The 21892-nt window shown below is 34.5% G+C and overlaps 1 protein-coding gene across 1 annotated transcript; it reads left to right on the top strand.

The window, feature by feature from the left end:
* Window positions 1–21798, top strand: LOC148779697 (WAT1-related protein At1g43650-like). Its single transcript, XM_088852459.1, has 5 exons — window positions 1–146; window positions 687–749; window positions 2392–2508; window positions 3201–3440; window positions 21600–21798. Exons 1-5 carry the CDS (start codon window positions 1–3, stop codon window positions 21796–21798), a joined length of 765 nt encoding a protein of 254 aa, XP_088708585.1.
* The last annotated feature ends 94 nt before the right edge of the window (window positions 21799–21892 follow it).

The raw sequence follows: 21892 nt of genomic DNA, 5'->3' as shown, positions 1-21892 counted from the left end.
ATGGTTGTAGCCCAGTTCATAAGTGCAGGCCTGACCTCGTTCTCCAAGTTAGCCATTAAAGGAGGAATGAGCCCTTTTGTGTTTGTTGTCTTTAGGCAAGCCATAGCCTCAGCAGTATTAGGCCCCTTTGCTTACCTCTTTGAAAGGTAATAAAGCCCTGTCATATTGTTTATTTTTTCTTCTCTTCCAAAACTTATGGGACTGTATACAATGAGACTATTTACCTAATGCACATGGAGGTCACAATTACACATAACCATCTGATGTGAAATTTGATAGTTTGAATGTGTCGCAAAGTTTGAAAATTTTGCTTTGAACTTTAAGCTTGGTCAATGCAATAACGGCAACCGCACAATCTCACATCCAACGGTCGAGATTAATTGCGATCACCTTGTTTAAAAGATAAATAGTCTCATCGTATACTTTTCAAAACTTATTCAATGAGTAGCAAACCATAGCCTCAGTAACAATGGCCCCCTCTGCTCTCATTGAATGATATCAAACCCCAGTTATAGGTTTTATTTATTCTCTTTTAAATCAATCTTTTATTCAATGAGCAATTTGATTAATAAATGAGAGAGAAAGAGAGAGAGAGAGAGAGAGAGAGATTGTTTGTCTAAATCTTCATCATTCTTGGCTTTTTATTGTTAAATTAAGCTTATGTTTTCTTCTATGATCATGTTCAGGAAGAAGGTTCCTACGATGTCCTTTACAGTCTTTTGCAAGGTTTTCTTGCTGGCCTTAGTAGGGTGAGGAATGTTTTTCATTCTTAACTTCTTCTTTTGAAAATAAACGGAAAGAAATGAAAAGCATAAGCCGATGTTAGTACTTGGCCATGTGTTTGGATACTCGCCGGCCGCGAGTTATTTGGCCGAGTCCATTATGTAGAGGACCAAAAGCTCTTAAATTGTTTAAAAAAGATATCAGATAAAATATTAAAAAATAAAATAAAAGTAGTAAAGGTTAAATGAAACCAAAAGCAGCCCCAAAAAATTCAAATAAGCTTAGAAAATATAAACAAAAGGTAATATGAGCATCACTAATATTTGCCAATAGATATCCAAGTTAAATATAAACATTTTATACAATAATCCCTTTTTTCTTTTTTTGAGATTTTTTCTTTTTTGGAGATTTTTTGAATATTTCTTTTACATACCTCGAGTTGGCCTCATCATTGAGCGAGGCCGCGTAACTCAGTCGAGTCCGAGTGGACTTGGCCAAGTCTCGAAAGACAACCTTATTTGGTTTGAAAAGAGCTAACTATTATAGACCGTCCACTTTTAGGACCCAAAAATCTGATTGGCAGTTAACCGGTCTGCAATTTCCCTTGACCCAGCTAAGATGGGCAGCTTTATTAGAATCGGATTGCCATTGAACTGTCTAGGGTTCTGGTCCAATCAAAATGGACTTGAATTGCTAGCCAAACCACATTCACCATGCTTCAAGAAAAATAAAGAAAATATAAGGAAAATCATTTGTAACTATTACATAAAGAAGTTGTCCAACTTTATTAGTTTATTTAATTAATTAAAGGAAAATTTTACAATGAGACCTTTTACCTTTTGTATTAGGCAGTCTCAATTAATTTTAACTATTAGTAGTGAAATTGGGTAGTTACATGTATTCCATTGGCTAAACTCAAAGTTCAAAAGAAATTTTTTCGATCTTTATAATACATGCAAGCAGTCAAACTTCACATCGGATGATTATAAGTAATTGTGTCTTCTTTGTATAACAAGTAAATGCTCTCATTGTACACAAAACCTTAATTAAAGGGTGAGGAGGTGCCTAACTCATACTACACAAGTAAGATATTTTTTAAAATTTTGCTGGAAAATATCGATGCTGGAAACCATATGATAGCTTGACAAATATATGTTCAACCCTAATTATAGAATTAAAAATTCTAAAAATAGTGCACTTCAAGCATATCTATAAATACTTGAAGCTCTTGAAAATAGACCATCCAAATAACTTGTTACATGATACACTACTTTTAGGCCTAAAAATAACATGTTTCTTATATATTCATACACCTCAAGGTCGAGATGATCAATTGGAAGGTTTTCCAACTTTGAAATATTCCTTTCTATCAGATATTCAAAAAAGAATAAAGTTGCAACCTTATCTGAACTTGTTCCTTAATTATTACGAAGTTTAGCTCCAATTAAAAATTAGTTTTGTTTGATTTTCGATCAAATTCGATTTTTGTTATTAACTAAACTGATCTGGCAACGAAATTAGATGATTCACGATCCGACTAGCAAGTCCGGTCCAATATTGATAACAATGCAAAACCAAAAAGCAAAACTTATATAAAGTTTGCATACCGAGAGAGTGGGTACATAAATAAAGAATTTGATGAAGGAAAAGGCATGCATTGTATTGTAGGATTACTGTGAGCATGGACTTGTACTACATTGCGTTCAAATACACGACAGCAACCTTCGCAGCTGCAACCTCCAACGCCATTCCTGCTCTTACATTTCTCATGGCCATTCTTCTTAGGTAAAACTACAACACCCCTCTCTCTCCACAAAATACCTACAGTGTCCTAGGAGAGAGAGAGTGAGGCTCGATGAAACTCATTTAATTGCAAGCAGTGTTTCGTGCCTCGACTGAGACCACTCAGCCACGAGCAAGTTACTCAGACTCATCCTATAGGCGATTTTAAATAATCTTGAGTTGTGTGTGTACAACTCAGGGCAAATAATTTGTTTTAGAAAATCTAAAGTTATTTACAAAAGAATTTAGAAATATTTTATATGATTTGATGGTTTTGGTCAAGATTGATGGTGTTTTGTGCCATAATTCTTATTTTTATATTTTATGTTTTTTTAATTTCTTTAAAATGTCCCAATTTGTAAATCGCTTTTTTTAATCCACTTTTTCTCTAATTTTTAAAGTTTTACTTTCTGAAGCTGTTTTTTATTTTAATTTATTTTCTCTACAATTGTTGTACTTTTCAGTTTATTTTAATTCTTTTAAGATCTATTGGCCCTATGCCAGACTTGGGCGAGTCCACTTGATCACACCTAAATAACTCAGCTCGGCCATGAACCAAGTCCCTTGGCCCAGCCATGTTTCAAAACCTTGATTGCAAGATGAGAGAGAGAGAGAGAGAGAGAGAGAGAGAGAGAGAGAGAGAGAGAGAGAGCATTACATATGAAGTGATTTTTCAATCTACCCCTTTTTTGTAGGATGGAAAGGCTTAACATGGGGTATGTCCACGGTCAAGTAAAGGTTGTAGGGGCAGTGATTTGCATAACAGGGGCTTTCATACTGTCCTTGTACAAAGGTCCTCCTCTTAAGTCTCTCAACTTGCACCATTCATCTCTTCATTCCACCACCTCTTCAACTGCAAGTGAGGACGATTGGGTGAAAGGTTCCATCCTCATGCTCACATGCAACGCAACATGGCCTTATGGCTCGTTTTGCAGGTTGGCTTTTTTGTTTTTTGTTTTTTGTTTTTTTGTTTTTTTTTAATAATGCATGCAATTTTTTTTTAATTATTTAAATGCAATGCGTTATTTATTCGTTCCTACGATTACGATTAGAAAGGTTACTTTTAATAATTGGGTTTGAGTTTGAGTGGTTAGCAAATGAGGTTGAGCAGCACTGGTGGAGTGTGGTATACTTGCTTTAGAAAAGGGTGAGGCTTATAAGGCATCAATTGTATACTATATAAGTGAGGTGCGCCTCAAAATTTATCGAAAAATATATTTCCATTATCAGAAACTTCACGATGGCTTGAAAATTCATGTCCAACTCCAATTATAAAATTTAAAATTTTTAAAAAGATCTCCGAGATCTATGAACACTTGAAAATAGGTTGTCTAGATAATTTTTTTATAAGACACCTTACTTTTAGGACTTAAAATTTCTTTTTTTTTTTTTTTGTTTATATGAAAACATTTTTTAGGTCAAGGGATCAATTTGTATGGTCTTTCAACTTTAAACACTCTTTTCTACTAGATTTTTTAGATAAACCTTACTTCTATAAAATTAGATTATAACCTCATTTTAAACGTTAACCATATTGTGAGCATGGCCATTTGGACTGCAATACCTTCCTCACTTTTCCAATCAATTAAATAAAGAACTTATTATTATTGTTTTCTAATAGCTTAAGTAGGGTTTTCTAATGTTTATTATATAAAAGTAATGTGCACTTTAGAAATTCGGTGGAAACCAGTGTTTCAAAGTTGAAAAATCTTCCAATTGGTTATTTCGACTTCAAGATGTACTAATATAACAAAAGAAAAAAAGAATTTCAAGTTTTAAAAAAGTAGTGTATCTTGTAACAAGTTATTTCGACCGACTATCTTCAAGATTTTCATGTATTTATAGATATGCTCAACTTTGCACTATTTATAAAATTAGGCATGAACATAGATCTTCAAGCCATCGTAAGGTTTCCAACAATGAAACTGCATCTGCAAAAAACATTTGAAGTTACGCCTTACTCGTATAGTATAAGGTGGGCACCTTATACAAACCTCAACCGTTGGAATAAACTTAAAACAAAAAAATTTTCTTTGAAGGACACAATGCCATCATTAATCATATATCTTATGATTGTGTATACTATGCTCCTCGAGCATAATGTACGTCTATTCCCTCAATCAAAAGACTTAGTTGGGAGGAACTTTTTAGTCCTCAATTTTTGGAATCACCTAAAATGACTTTATGATTAGTAGCCAAAAGAAAAAAAATTTAATTTAGATTTTTTACACTTCAATCAAGCCCTTCAAAATTTGCATGCTTCTGTTCAACCTTGATACATTTTTCTTTTTTTACTATATAGAGATTTCAATTTATATATATATATATATATATATAATTCTATTTTATTTTTTTTGTTGTATTGAGGTAGTCTATGGGTTGAAGAGGTTACATCCTAAAATTTGGGGTCCTAAAATTACTCCTATATTGGGTTTTACCCGAGGGAGTAACTAGACGGTATACTCCCGTGAGAGTATAAAATCTTTTGAACTTAGCTCATTATATTCTAATTGTTCTTATGGAAAAACTCTTATAAAATTGGAATCAAGATGATTTTATGGAGGATAAGTACACAATAAGACTATTTACTTTTAGTACGAGGTGGTCACAATTAACTAGGATCCATTGACTTCTAATTCAAGAAGGTCACAATAATATTGCCCATTCACTCCAAGTCAAGCATTTCAAGGTGTCCCACCTACCAAACTCAAAGTTGCATAAAGAAAAAAAAAATCCAAATTTTGTAAGATACCTATATTTTTATATAGGGTACGGTTTGTATAGAGTCTAGGCTCTAAACAATTAAATTAGAGCCTACCTTCAAATAGTGTCAAGAAATGTGGTTTCAATACTAGAAATCTTGGTGATAGCCTTAAAATATGTTTTCATCTTTATTTATAACGTTTAGAGCTTCAAAAATAGTATAGATCAACAAGTCTATGAAAACTTGAAAATCTTGAAAATTGACGGTCCAAAAGTGCATTACAAAATACACTATTTTCAAAACTTGAAATCTATTTTTTTCTCATGTCCATTCATCTTGATGTGGAGATGATCAATTTGAGGATATTTGGGCATCAAAACAACCTCTTCTAATTTGATTGTTTAGAGTCTCGGCTCTATATAAACTTTTCCCTTTTATATATATATATATATATATATATATATATATATATATATATATATATATATATATATATCACATTGGACGACTATCGATAATTGTAATCGTTCTCATGGTATATGACCCCTTTCTTATAAGATGATTTTCCGGCAAAATAGTTTGCGGTTAGGGTCCTAGTCGTCAAACTCGAGGATGTGATATTAGCAGTATGGTATTTGATTACTCACATGCATTACTATATGAATAAACACTTTAGTTTGGAAAATTAAGTCCATAAAAAATTGGAATTATGTGGAGGTCTAAATTTTTGCAAATTTTACATGGAGATCCATTTGTTTGCTTTCTAATTTGGAAAATTGTTAGATAGGGTTGCAGCCTTATTAAAATAAATGAAGCCATTGTAATTCAAGGGTTGAAAAACTTTTGAATTGATCATCTCAGCTTGAACATTATGATTGTGAAAAACAATTAGGATTTTAAGTTTTAAAAATAGTTTATATTGCAACAAATCATCTAGAACCATTTATTTCACCCACAAAATAAGTTTTCACATACCGCAAGATCTCTATCATTTTTAAACTTTATTGTCGGGGTTGGATATTAAGTTTAGAGCCATCATGAAGATTTCCAATCCCCAAAGTTTTTTTGCAGATAAATTTTTTTATATTTTTATTAGATGCGCCTCAGTAAGATGTGTATACCATCCAAATTTCAAGTTATTCCGATTTGTAGAAAAAAAATGAAAAATAAAATACTACCTGCCAATCGTAACTGCACGATGAAATTTAGACGGTGATGAGGGTAGACGAAATCACTATTTATTTTCACCTGTATGCTTATAAAAGACTTTTTCTATATATATATATATATATATATATATATATATATATATAAATAAAATAAAAAAACACTTATACATTGTTTCTCTTGTAGGCGCTCTTGATAAGGATCTATCCCGCAAAAGTAACGTTGTTTTTTGTGCTGTAGGGTCCGTTAATAAAGATGTATCCGGCAAAAGTAACGTTGACGACTCTGCAGTGCTTTCTTATTGCACTTCAGTCCGCAGTTGTGGCCTTCGCCATTGAGAGAAGGCCCTCTTCAAGGAAACTAAATTGGGATCTTAATCTCCTCTCACTCATATACTGTGTAAGTCCTAGAATCCACAACCTTTTTATATTTGCCCGGCCCTGAAGAATTAGGGCTTGGGCCACCACATATGGCCAGAGGCCTGGGCCAAGATAGGCTGGTCCGGTTCGGCCCTGCCAAGCCCGGCCCTTATTTTCCTTTTATTTTTTCTAAATTCTAGTAGCCATTGCGCTAGTCTAGTGACCCTGGTAGGGCTAGGGCCTCCTTGGCTTGCCCTGGGCCATGGCTAGCCCGATCGAGGCCTGGTCCTGGCCCATTACCAGCCCTAAATTTGATCTTTCAATTTCGGTCGTATTAAATGAAATGCATGATTAAGGAATTACCGGTGACGTTCAAAGAAGGGCAATGTCGGTCAGTTTTCTTTGTTTATGTGCGCCAAAACTTCTAGAACCATGCTCTGTTTTTCAAGAATGAGAGATATCATCTTTTCTTTTCTTTTCTTTTTTCGTTCGAGGAAGACCACTGATATCCCTCTTAGAGATTGCTTTTCCTTCTTAGGGGAGAAGACAGATTTGTCGCTGTTATTATTTATGATTTCAGATGGGTATCCTATACATATTATCCTAATTCTTAGCAGGTTTTCAACCATGTTATGCTACTTTTTATACGCTTTTAGAGCAAACAAGATTGCAAAAATTGAATAGTATTAATATCTCATAATATTTTTCCAAGAAAATGCTAAGAGGTTTTGGGTAGGGCTGGCAATGGGCCGGACTGGGCTAGGGCTGGGCCTTGCTTAGGCCAACTGTGCCCTAGCTCGACCCTGGTCCCTTCGGGCCTGGTTTGAGCTTGGCCGCCCTAGCCATATTGAGGCCTAAGCCAGTCTTGCCCTAGCCTTTCCCTCGGGACATGGTGTTCTGGCTGTAGCCCAGCTCTCTGGCCACAAAATGTGGTCCAAGCCCTTGTCTTTTATGTCCGGCTAGCCCATTGCAGAGGCTATCATTTGGCACTCTAGGCCTCCATGCTTTCTTCACCTTCCCTTATTTCATGTTATGGCGCAATCACCTTATTGTAGGGTTGTAAGATAGTATGATATAATTTTTCCCATCTTTATTAATGTAAACCAAGTAGGGGGCTTCTCCCCCATTGATATACCCAAAAAAAAAAAAAAGGAATTGGTCATTTGGTCATCAAAAATCATATATGTGACACTAATATATGTGGGAGCATGGCTCTTGACTCGGTTGTCATCAGGGCCACAAGACTAGAACTTGACATCAAGGTTTCCAATCCACCCTGCTTTCTGACCCACACCCAAAAACAAAAGGAGAAATTCTTTGGGATAAAACAAGGACACAGTTTTGGTGAGTCAGCCGAATCACCTATTACCATGTGGTCCCTTGTCTAATCTAACGTCCACCTCTAACATGGATGTAAAAATATATTACATCAACTACAAATTAAAAGGTACAGTGAGTAAAGAAATTAAAAAATAACACATATTTTTTGTAAAAGAAAATTCCAAATTTAAATCATTATCATGGTTGAAATTATTGAACTCCAAAATTTTAGATTGAAAATACATATTTAAGATATATTTTTTAGAGAGACCGCACAAAAAGAGTATGTGTAGGCTGACTTACCAATCCCTTTTCCGTAAAATAAAATCAAAAGGATTTAGATATGAAATAGTCCTTCAAATTAAGATAGGCTCAAAAATTTGAGCATCCATTACGATGGACATCAGCTTTGGTAATTTTCAGCTAAAACTATTATTTTTTGAAGGGATTTTATATAATGAGACCATTTACCTTTGGTATATGGTGGTCATAATTACTTACAATCATCCGATGTGAATCTGGTAGCTTGGGTGTGACTCAAAGTTAAAAAAAAAAAAATTGAACTTTGAGCTTGGTCAATAAAATAAATGCAGCTACCCAATTTCACATCAAATGGTCAAGATTAATTATGATCACCTTGTACCAAGGTAAATAAATAGTCTTATGATATACTTTCCCTTTTCTGAAACTCATTTTTAGGATGCTCCAAAAAATTATTGAACAAGTTTTAAGCCACAGAACTCAAGTAACTACGTATTTTCGCAGCTAGACCACCATATCTGAATCCCATAATACAATTCAAATCTCCTAAGATTAATTAGATATTAAATCTTCCTACAAAAACCTAAATTTCTAATATCATCAAAGAAATTAGTTTCTTGAGAAACATATGTGGGTGAGATTTATTTTTTATTATTTTTTTTAATGTGGGTGAGATTTGTAGCCTAAAGCTGGGAACTAAATGTGCAATGATCCATGATAGGGGGTTGCTGTGACTGGTCTGACGTTTTGGTTGAATTTGTGGTGCATCGAGAAGAAAGGCCCAGCCTTCACAGCCATGTTCACACCACTTGTCCTCCTCATAACTGCAATTTTTTCAGCCTTCTTATGGGGCGAGCCACTGTATTGGGGAAGGTTTGTTATACCAACTAACAGTTTCTTACTGTCTTGCAAACCATGCAAAATGGCCTTTACAATCATGCAATTGGAGCTGATGAGTATACGAATATTCACTATTGTTGGTAGAGTAAAAAGGGAGAAAATTCGAACAAGTTGGGGTTTCTTAAGTAATTTATTTCAACTTAACTTGTTCAAGGGAAAAGATGTAAATAACTCATGCTTGTTCTAGTTTCAAAACTCGTAACAAGAATTATTAATGAAAAATAATGTGTTATGGGTTTTTTTTTTTTTTTTGGGTGAGTCAATGGGGAGAGTCCCCCTACCAAGAACTGAGGCTAGGGAATAATGTTTCGGCTTTCAACCTTGGAAGATGCAAGGGTATCTAGGCCATTTGGATCAAGTAATTTATTTATTTATTTATTTTTTTAAATCCCAACTTTTATAACAAAATCGTTGAATATGTACCTAAGTGAAATAAATATTAACAATAACTATTTTATTGGTAAATTAGTTTATTAAAAACCTTTTATACATGAATATCACAAGTAAAAGGGATTGTATACATCAAAAACTATTATTTTTATTTTTAAAAATTACTTTTTATAAATTCATGTCCACCATAGTATAGATTATTGAACCCTAAAATTTTTAAATCCCAAATCCATCTTTAAGATGGATTTTTGAGGGAGAACTCTTATGAATAGATGAGTGAGCCGACTCATAAAAACCTTGTCCATTAAGTTATGTGATTTTTCTCTTCAACTTTTCCTTGTAATCGCAATTCTATTCTATCCCCCTCTGTCCCCCTCTAATATTCAAGGGACCCTGGTTCTAAAAAATCGCCTTTTTTTTTTTGCTCAAAAGATCCAATGAATTAAAAACTTACTTGACATGGTTGTGAAAGTGTTTTTCATAAGACCACATTATCAGGAATCTGCACTTAAATATCACGTTCATTATTCCTTGGGTGGTACCCAAGGGCTAGCAATGGTCGGATTGGGTTTGGATCCTCCGGGATCTGGATTTGAATCCAAGAAGTATGCATGGGATCCGAATCCGAACCAAGACTCCATTGGATCTAGATTCAAATTCAAATTTGGATTTGGATCCAAAAAGTATACATGGGATCGGGAAGATATATCTTTTAATATTTCGGAGATCAAAGGGTGCGTGTCACACCCCAAGAATTTACAATACTATTATTCCTGAGAAGTGACGGACAAAACATATATACATCTATTGATAGGACAAATTTACAGTGGCGAGGTCTTACAAAGTAAATAAAGAAAGCTAGTACAACAACAGTATCTTCCAAGGTTGATCTTGACTATCACTCAAAATGAATCCGCAGTTATCCTGAAAAAATGTTTACCATAGTTTGATGAGTTTGGCTACTCAGTAAGTGATCATCATAATCCTAAAAATAATCATGATTGAAAGATATCAATATTTTCAAAAAAGAGATCTATTAACAAAAATGTATCAACAGTTTCACTTTCAATAAATGCATAATTAAGTCTAATCCGAGTAATTGAAATGCTTATGACACTTTTAACGGCAGTACATAATTCAAAGGATTTCACAAAATACCCTACTGGCGTCCCAAGTAGGTCACCTATATACCCCATCACCGTCCTGATGGGTTCACTTAATCCCTATCGGCGTCCCAGATAGGTCCACTTAATCCCTGCAGGTCCACTTATACCTCACCGGCGTACCGGATGAGTCCACTTAATCCCTATCGGCGTCCCAGATAGGTCCACTTATACCTCACCGGCGAACTGGATGAGTCCACTTGCATACTTAAATTATTTCTAAATCTCTTTAAACATTCGAAAGCAGCAATATCATGTACTCAACATATCACTGAAACCATTAATATAAATTTCACTTAAACCATTAATAACAGTCACTCTCTATAATATTTCAAAAATAACCAATCAAATATTTTGGGCTCAAATTTAGAAAGGTAGCAGTTTGTAAAGGCATTCTAGCATAATTGCCAATTTAATATGTATAGAAAAAAAACCTCTTATAAAAATTCAAGAATACAGAATTATCACAATTTATGGAATATCAATTCACAAATAAACATTTCACAACAATACTATAATCAATTGCAAAAATGTCAATTTTTTTAAATAATAAGGCAGTCATTTGCACATGAATTTTACAATGTCTAAATATTCAAAACAGTAGAAAGAAATATCACAATTTTACTAAAAGCAGAAATATCACATTTATTTCTAACAATAGACAAGAAAAATAAATAATTTTATTTTTCTAATTTACAGCATTCAAAATTTCTAACATAGATAAAATATCACAATTTTTATTAAAAAGATTATTTTCAAGATAATAGGGTCACGTGCGCATAAAATTTATCGCGCCTAAAATTCATGATAATAAGCAGAAATAATTATTTCATTTCATTTTTAAAAAGAATGGATTATTTTTCGAGACAATGGGATCACTTACACATAAAACTTATAAAATAAAGATCCTGGACGGAAATATCACTATTTATTAAAAACAGACTATTTTTTAGGAAGACGATGTCACTTACCTACAATTATTTGAGAGGGAGCTTCCGATAAAAAAATTCGGTTTGAGAGAGAAGTTCACTGTGTTTCGACCAGAGAGAGAGATCTCAAAATTTTGTTTTAGGGTGGGAGTGCTCACATCCCCTATTTAAATTCTTATGACGTATTATTATATTATTTTATTACGCTCTACCTCATACCTGAGGTGTCGCGTTAAAAGTCTGCTTTTATCGTACGAAAACCACATCCGCTAAAGGACGTTGCCAGTTGCAAGCAGGAAGCAAAAGCAAGCAAGCAAAACAGGCAAGCAAAAGTTAAACGAAGTAAAAGTTTTTGAAAATAGTGATGGTCCCCAAGGACCATCATATTCAAACAGATCATCACCTATTTAAAAGCATCTTTTCTCTTTTCTTTCTTTTTTTTTTTAATTTTAGGATTGTTACATTCTTCCCCCCTTAAAGAAATTTAGTCCTCTAAATTTGTGTACCTGATTACTGAAAAAGATAGGGGTATTTTTCTCTGATTTCGTCTTCTCGTTCCCAAGTCGACTCTTCTCTTGAATGGTACTGTCATAATACACGGACTAAAGGAATCTCCTTGTTACGCAACACTTGCTCCCTTCTATCCAGTATCAAAATTGGCTGCTCAATGAAGGATAGGTCCTTCCTGATCGGTAAATGTTCATATTTTAAGATATGGGATGGGTCGGGCTGATATTTTCGTAGTGAAGATAATGAAAGACGTTATGGACATTTGCCAATTCGGGTGGTAAGGAAAGTCTATAAGCGACACCTCCAATTCTTTCCAGGATTTCAAATGGTCCGATGTAACGTGGGCTCAACTTTCCTTTCTTGCCGAATCTCATAATACCTTTTATTGGTGAGATTTTTAGGAAAACTCGATCACCTTTTTCAAATTCAAGATCTCTCCTTCGGTTATCGGCATAACTCTTTTGCCGACACTGAGCTGTCTTGAGCTTTTCACGAATTAATGTTATTTTATCTTTGGTTACCTGGACAATTTCGGGCCCCAAAAGCTTTCTTTCACCAACCTCATCCCAACATATGGGTGACCTGCATTTCCTTCCATACAGGGCTTCATATGGTGCCATCTGAATACTGGCTTGGAAGCTATTATTATAAGCAAACTCAATTAGGGGTAAATGGTCATCCCAGCTTCCTGTAAGGTCAATAACATAGGCCCTCAGCATATCTTCCAAGGTTTGGATGGTCCTCTCCGATTGTCCATCAGTTTGGGGGTGAAAGGCAGTACTAAAGGTGAGTCTCGTCCCCATGGCTGACTGTAGTCTAGCCCAAAATTTAGAAGTAAACCGAGTATCCCTGTCCGATACAATACTGACAGGAACTCCATGCAACCGCACTATTTCCTTAATGTACAACTGAGCCAGTCGATCCAAAGTGTACGTCGTGCGAATCGGTAGAAAGTGGGCAGCTTCGGTTAACCGGTCCACAATGACCCAAATGCTATCGTGTCCTGAATTTGTTCTAGGCAAGCCAGAGACAAAATCCATAGAGATGTGCTCCAACTTCCATTCTGGCACCGGTAAAGGCTGCAACAACCCAGCGGGCCTTTGATGTTCAGCTTTTACTTCCTGGCGTGTTAGGCATTTAGACACAAATAGTGCTACCTCTTTTTTTATATTATTCCACCAAAAGGTTTTCTTCAGGTCCTGATACATTTTAATACTTCCGGGATGTATTGTATAACGAGAATGATGTGCTTCTTCTAAGATAGCTTTCTTTACACTCTCATCATTCGGGACACAAACCCGACCTTTGAATCTTAGCAAATCCTCACCACATATACAGAATTCATCTATCTTTCCTTGCTTCACCTCTTCTATAATTATTATAAGCTGATGGTCTTTCTTTTGTGCCAATCGAATTTGTTGGATTAATTGGGGTTCCGCCTTAATATTGGCAATCATACTTACCACACCATTAATGGACGGAGTTGGATGCCAATCCACTATTTCTTCTAACAATCGCATTTCTTGGATCATTAGATGAGCTAAGACTCCCGTAGATTTTCTACTTAGAGCGTCGGCCACAACGTTAGCTTTTCCTGAATGATAATGGATTGTACAATCATAATCTTTTAAAAAATCCATCCATCTTATCTGTCGCATATTTAAATCCTTCTGAGAGAAAAGGTATTTCAAACTCTTATGATCCGTGTATATTACGAATTGCTCACCATATAGATAATGCCTCCATATTTTCAAAGCGAATACTATTGCAGCTAGCTCCAAATCATGAATTGGATATTTTTTCTCATATTCTTTCAACTGTCTGGATGCATATGCCACTACTTTCCCATATTGCAGTAATACACAGCCCAAACCTTTATGTGAAACATCACTATAAATCACAAATCCCCCACTCCCCTCAGGAATAGTTAAAATAGGTGCTGAAGTTAATCGAACTTTTAGTTTTTGAAAACTCTCCTCACATTCACTTGTCCACTCAAATTTGACATTTTTCTGTGTCAATCGAGTCAATGGGATTGCGATTCGAGAAAATCCTTCTACAAATTTTCTGTAATATCCTGCCAATCCCAAAAAGCTTCGAATTTCAGTCACATTACTTGGTTGTTTCCAATTAACAACGGCTTCAACCTTTGAAGGATCAACTGATAGACTTTCTTTTGATATGACATGTCCTAAACATGTCACTTGTTCAAGCCAAAATTCACATTTACTAAGTTTGGCATACAATTTATTTTCTCTTAATATTTGCAATACCATTCTTACATGCTGCTCATGTTCCTTCTGATTCTTGGAATAAATTAAAATATCATCGATGAATACCACAATAAATTTATCCAAAAAGGGCCTAAAGATTCGATTCATCAAATCCATAAATGCAGCCGGTGCATTAGTTAATCCAAAAGGCATAACTAAAAATTCATAATGGCCATACCTTGTTTTGAAAGCTGTCTTGAGTACATCTTCACTTTTAATCTTAAGCTGATGGTATCCAGATCTAAGATCAATTTTTGAAAACACTTGTGATCCTTGTAATTGATCAAATAAATCATCAATCCTAGGTAATGGATACTTATTTTTCACTGTCACTTGATTCAACTGTCTATAATCAATACACAATCTCATAGTCCCATCTCTCTTTTTGACAAACAGTACTGGAGCACCCCAAGGTGACACACTGGGCCTGATAAAACCTTTATCTAATAATTCTTCCAATTGTTGTTTCAGTTCTTTAAGTTCTGCAGGAGCCATTCTGTAAGGTGCCTTAGAAATTTGTGCTACCCCTGGCAATAATTCAATGGAGAATTCAATTTCCCTGTCAGGCGGTAATCCTGGCAATTCTTCAGGAAAAACGTCGGGAAATTCTCGGATAACCGGAGTGGTATCCAAATTTATTTCTTCCTTCCTATCTTCTTTGATATAGGCAAGAAAGCCTTGACACCCTTTTCGAAGGAGGCGATTAGCTCGAATACAAGAGATTAAATATGATGAGGAGTCTTCTTTGACACCATTGAAGTAAAATACTGGTTGATTCGGAATACTAAAACTAACAATTTTCTTATAACAATCAATACTTGCATGGTATGCAGAAAGCCAATCCATGCCTAATATTACATCAAAATCTTGAATTTCCAGGAGTATTAAATCAACCAACAGTTCCTTTTCTTCTATCTTTATTACACATGATTTGTACATTATATTGGTGTTAATTGAATCTCCCATCGGTGTGGCTACCTCTAGAATGTATTCTAATTATTCTGGTTCTACCTTTAAGTGGCATGCAAAGTGTTGTGACACAAATGAATGAGTAGATCCAGGATCAATCAAAATATGAGCTACTTTTTGGAAGATAGTAAGAGTACCTTGGATCACTGATTTTGAGGCCTGAGCGTCTTGCTCGGTAATCGCAAATACTCTTCCCTTCATCTGAGGCTTTGGAGCTATCTCTCCCTGCTTTGGAAGCTGTTGTGTCTGTAAGCTAGGACATTGTTTAATCTGGTGTCCCAATTTTCCACATTTAAAACAGGCTCCGGTATTCCAATAACAAGGGCTTGATCCATGATTTTTCCCACATTTTCTACATGTTTCTATTGGGCTTTGAAATGGCGAGGGCCTTGGCTTCTTCAAACTGTTGTCGATTAGATGATGTAGGTCTAACATGACTTTTCTGATTTTTCGTCTTTTGGTAATCTTCAAAATCTTTTTCGACAATTTGGGCACGATCCACTATTTCAGCATAAGTTCTTAATTTCAAGACTGATATTCTGCTTCTAATAGCTGGCCTGAGACCCCTTTCAAATTTCTTCACCTTTCTTGCCTCATTATTAATCATATGTGGTGCAAACCTGGCCAATTCAATAAACTTGGCCTCGTACTGTGCTACTGTCTTATTTCCTTGGATTAATTCTAGAAATTCCATTTCTTTTTGGTCTCGAATAAAATCTGGGAAATATTTTTCATTAAATGCCTCTAGAAATACTTCCCAAGTCAAGGTTTTATTTTCTTTTACCAATACTCCTTTTGCCATTCGCCATCAGTGTTGTGCCTCACCTTCTAACATAAAAACTGCCAAGGCCACCTTCCTATCATCAGGACATTCCATAACCTCGAATATTTTTTCCAATTGCATAATCCATCCCTCGGCTTCTAGTGGGTTTACAGCACCCTTAAAAGAAGGTGGGTTTAATTTCTTAAATTGTTCGATATTGCTCCCACCATTTCCTGTAACTGACTGCCTGGGTGGATTGTTGTTTTCCATCTGATGTGGCATTAGAGCAACCATATTTTTCAAGGCCTTGTGAATTCCTTCCATATTGGCTTCAGCTATTCTGGATCTTGACTTTATCCCGGTCTGTACACACAATAAGTGTGATTTTTAAGTACATTCTTTTTAAATTTTTTAAGGATCTTAAACCTATTGCTCTGATACCATAATTGTCACACCCCAAGAATTTACAATACTATTATTCCTGAGATGTGACGGACAAAACATATATACATCTATTGATAGGACAAATTTACAACGGCGAGGTCTTACAAAGTAAATAAAGAAAGCTAGTACAACAACAGTATCTTCCAAGGTTGATCTTGACTATCACTCAAAATGAATCCGCAGTTATCCTGAAAAAATGTTTACCATAGTTTGATGAGTTTGGCTACTCAGTAAGTGATCATCATAATCCTAAAAATAATCATGATTGAAAGATATCAATATTTTCCAAAGCTGAGATCTATTAACAGAAATGCATCAACAGGTTCACTTTCAATAAATGCATAATTAAGTCTAATCCGAGTAATTGAAATGCTTATAACACTTTTAACGGCAGTACATAATTCAAAGGATTTCACAAAATACCCTACTGGCGTCCCAAGTAGGTCACCTATATACCCCATCAGCATCCTGATGGGTTCACTTAATCCCTATCGGCGTCCCAGATAGGTCCACTTAATCCCTGCAGGTCCACTTATACCTCACCGGCGTACCGGATGAGTCCACTTAATCCCTACCGGCGTCCCAGATAGGTCCACTTATACCTCACCGGCGAACCGGATGAGTCCACTTGCATACTTAAATTATTTCTAAATCTCTTTAAACATTCGAAAGCAGCAATATCATGTACTCAACATATCACTGAAACCATTAATATGAATTTCACTTAAACCATTAATAACAGTCACTCTCTATAATATTTCAAAAATAACCAATCAAATATTTTGGGCTCAAATTTAGAAAGGTAGCAGTTTGTAAAGGCATTTTAGCATAATTGCCAATTTAATATGTATAGAAAAAAAAACTCTTATAAAAATTCAAGAATACGGAATTATCACAATTTATGGAATATCAATTCACAAATAAACATTTCACAACAATACTATAATCAATTGCAAAAATGTCAATTTTTTTAAATAATAAGGCAGTCATTTGCACATGAATTTTACAATGTCTAAATATTCAAAACAGTAGAAAGAAATATCACAATTTTACTAAAAGCAGAAATATCACATTTATTTCTAACAATAGACAAGAAAAATAAATAATTTTATTTTTCTAATTTACAGCATTCAAAATTTCTAACATAGATAAAATATCACAATTTTTATTAAAAATATTATTTTTCAAGATAATGGGGTCACGTGCGCATAAAATTTATCGCGTCTAAAATTCATGATAATAAGCAGAAATAATTATTTCATTTCATTTTTAAAAAGAATGGATTATTTTTCGAGACAATGGGGTCACTTACACATAAAACTTATAAAATAAAGATCCTGGACGGAAATATCACTATTTATTAAAAACAGACTATTTTTCAGGAAGACGATGTCGCTTACCTACAATTATTTGAGACGGAGCTTCCGATAAAAAAATTCGGTTCGAGAGAGAAGTTCACTATGTTTCGACCAGAGAGAGATCTCAAAATTTTGTTTTAAGGTGGGAGTGCTCACATCCCTTATTTAAATTCTTATAACGTATTATTATATTATTTTATTACGCTCTACCTCATACCTGAGGTGTCGCGTTAAAAGTATGCTTTTATCGTACGAAAACCACGTCAGCTAAAGGACGTTGCCAGCTGCAAGCAGGAAGCAAAAGCAAGCAAGCAAAACAGGCAAGCAAAAGTTAAACGAAGTAAATGTTTATGAAAATAGTGATGGTCTCTAAGGACCATCATATTCAAACAGACCATCACCTATTTAAAAGCATTTTTTCTCCTTTTTTTTTTTTTTTAATTTTAGGATTGTTACAATGCGTTAGATTTTATGAAAAAATTTTGAAAACTGCATCTTTCAAGGAAGTAGATACCTCAAATTCTATGGTCCCCCGTAGAACAAGCGGTATCCACTTTTTAGCTTTAAATTACTGCATCTTCCAGGGAAGTAGATACCTCAAATTCTATGGTCCCCCGTTGAACAAGCGGTATCCACTTTTTAGCTTTAAATATAACGCAAGTGGATACTATACTTTACTGTAAAACTTCCTCTTTACGATACCTGAAATTCTATGGTCCCTCGTAGAACAAGCGGTATCCACTTTTTAGCTTTAAATATAACGCAAGTCGATACTATACTTTACTGTAAAACTTCCTCTTTATCAAACAGCGAAGTGCTACGATATTGGAAGACAAGATTTCCAAAATTGTGTCTTCCGGAAAACTAATACACCCTAAAACATATATTTTGACAAGCAGTCGTTAATGGGTTTTACTAGCAAAACATGATTTCTTACATTCCTTTTTCTACCTGCAAACATTAAAAAAGGAGAATAATACATACTCTGAAATGGATAAATATAGAGGTTACTAAGTAGCGTTCGAGGCTATATAAATCATTACGTTTAAATTAAAAGGTGTGTATATTGATCAGGTAGGAATAGAATCTAAGATGTCGTGTTGTGGCACCTTGCCCCTCATTATTTTAGCCTTGGCATTGTTCCTATTTGTTTTTATAATTTTTTATTCATTTACGAAGTAGGTAAGTTCGGTATCCAATGTCCGAATTGCATTTTCGGCTCTGAAACGTTGAGAATTTATAAGAATCCAATGGCCTCGTTTTTTTTTCCTAAAAAATTAGTTTGGATATTGAACGTCCAACTGCACTAAAAAAACTAGAAAACCCAAGCTCAAACAATAATGTTCAAACTTGGGTAAAATGAAAAAAAAAACAAATAAAACTTCCACATAGATTTAAAATTTAAAAACTACTCATAATTACGATTTTTCCTAAACATTCCTTTAAATATAGCTATGTTAAGTTGTGTCCTCATAGTGACACTTGAGTTGCGAAAGGTTTAGGTACTCCCACACATTTTCATAGAAGGCAATAGCGTACAAGTGTACAACAATTTTTTTATGAGGCTCGAAATTGGAGCCTACCTCAACCATTTAACTATAAGAGGCTGTTTTAACCCCCCAATATCCTCAAGTTTATCAACTCGACATCAAGATGTATGGGTGTAAGAAAAATATGGATTTTAAGTTTTGGAAATAGTGTATTTTGTAATATATTTTAGGACCGTCAATTTTCAAGATTTTCAAGTTTTCATAGATCTGTCAATCTACATTATTTTTTAAACTTTAAACTTTATATTTTAAGGCTATCACAAATATTTCCAGTATTGAAACCACCTTTTTCGACACTATTTGAAAGTAGGTTCTAATTTGATTGTTTAGAGCCTAGGCTCTATGCAAACCACACTTTTTTTTATTTCATTTTTGGGTGAGTCGTTTGGAAGAGGGCCCCTACCCTTTGTTCGGAATTGAGCTTAGGACGTATCGTTGAAAATCGTCAAGCGCTAACCAATTAAGTGTACAATAATTCAATTGTTGGAATATCAACAACGCATTGTTGTATTCACATGGTGAAAATTTGTGGAAACTTGAATATCTAAGCAAAAGTCATTTTTGTTTGGATAATTCATAATCGTGTACAAATAAGACTTGATTTAGTACATATAAGTTAGCCCAAATTGGTTGTCAATCGCAATCGTAATTAATGATGATTTGAGCATCAGGATGAGGTTTTCCATACCATTGATGCTCTTTTCCGAAGGGCGCGGCGCAATTTGTATAGAGCTGAAGCTCTACACAATCAAAGTAACGCGTACCTTCAAATAGTTTTTAGAAATGTGGTTTCAATATTAGAAATCTTTATGATAGCTTTAAAATATATTTTTATATTTAATTATAAAATTTAAAGTGTAAAATATAGTGTAGATCTAGCAGATCTGTGAAAACTAAAAAATCTTGAAAATTGACGGTCCAAAAATGTATTACATAATGCACTATTTCCAAAACTTTAAAGCCATTTTTTTTCATGTCCATTCATTTTGATATCGAGATGATTAATTTGAGGATATTTGGACAGCAAAACAAACTCTTCTTGTGAAATTATTGATGTGGGCTCTAATTTGATTGATTAGAGCTCTATATAAACCTTTTCCTTTCCCAAATCTTCTTCTTCTTTTTATTTTTTTGAAGTTTCTGCATTATTGGCCCTCAAACATTTGCTTTATAATCAAGGATTTTGTTACTCTATAGACATCAATTCCATATTTCTTTTCCCCTTCTATGCGTTCCATTGGAGCAACTTTCTTATGCGTATGATTGGGCTTTATAATATGGAAAGGGTAGTACGAGGCTAAGACATGTTGGTCAAATTACATCGATGAAATTATATATTGGAAAATTGTTGTTCCGAAGTTGAAAAACAATTAAATGTATCATCTTAACCAATGCAATTATGGATAAAAAGGAGAAAACTGATTTCAAGTTTTGAAAGAAATGTGTCATGTACCATACTATTTGTACTGTCTATTTTCAAGCATTCACAAATCTTCATCATTTTTGAAACTTCAAATTTCATAATAGAAAAAAGGAGTAATATTCAAGCTATTTTTGGCCTTCCATTTTAGTAACTAAAGTTTTTTTTAGTATTCAATGTGCTAACTATAGTTTAGGCTGGATTATAAGGTGCTTTCCTTTTTATTATTACTTTCATTAAGGTCCGTACATTTACCTTATCTTTTCAAAATTTTCGGCAAAGCTCTATATTTATCAAAAACATGTTGAAAAGTATAAAATGAGACAATTTACTTTTGGTACAAGATGATCACAATTAATCTTTAACCATTTGATACGAAATTGGGTAGCTGTCACTTATTCTATTGACCAAGCTCAAACTTCAAAAAGAATATTTTTGAACTTATCGAGACACCCAAACGATCAAATTTGATAATTGGATAGTTGTAAGTAATTGTGACCACCTTGTATCGAAACTAAATTGTGTTATTATATACAATCCCATAAAATACCTTATATGATAGTGGACCTCAATTAATGTCACAAAGAATAAGAAAAGGTAGGTGGGTCTTGCAGTATGATAGGGGGAGTTTTGATGGCGGGTGGTCGGTACGGCGTTCTATGGGGCAAGAGAAAGGAAGAAAAGGTGGCCCATGAGCAAGAACTGATTCCACCCCTTCAATCCAACGGCGTTCTATGGGGCAAGAGAAAGGAAGAAAAGGTAGCCCATGAGCAAGAGCTGATTCCACCCCTTCAATCCAAAGGAGAGCCATGATGACGCAAGATTTCTAGTACAAGAGACTCTCTCTCTCTTAAACACGAGTTCTAGTACAAGTTTCTCTCTCCTCAAAACTAATACAAGATAGTCT

This window comes from Amborella trichopoda, chromosome 11, assembly GCF_054954075.1.
Source record: "Amborella trichopoda isolate Santa Cruz 75 chromosome 11, AtrichopodaSantaCruz75HAP2 v2.0, whole genome shotgun sequence".
NCBI classification, from domain to species: domain Eukaryota; kingdom Viridiplantae; phylum Streptophyta; class Magnoliopsida; order Amborellales; family Amborellaceae; genus Amborella; species Amborella trichopoda.
Note: the sequence above shows the minus strand (reverse complement) of the source record. Positions and strands in the feature narration are given on the sequence as shown.

Bases quoted from the DNA above. Each gene is read 5' to 3' on its own strand.
- LOC148779697 (XM_088852459.1), top strand. From the start codon at position 1: ATGGTTGTAGCCCAGTTCATAAGTGCAGGCCTGACCTCGTTCTCCAAG. The intron at 750-2,391 runs GTGAGGAATGTT...ATTGTATTGTAG, and splicing joins TTCTTGCTGGCCTTAGTAGG to GATTACTGTGAGCATGGACT. The intron at 2,509-3,200 runs GTAAAACTACAA...CCTTTTTTGTAG, and splicing joins CTCATGGCCATTCTTCTTAG to GATGGAAAGGCTTAACATGG.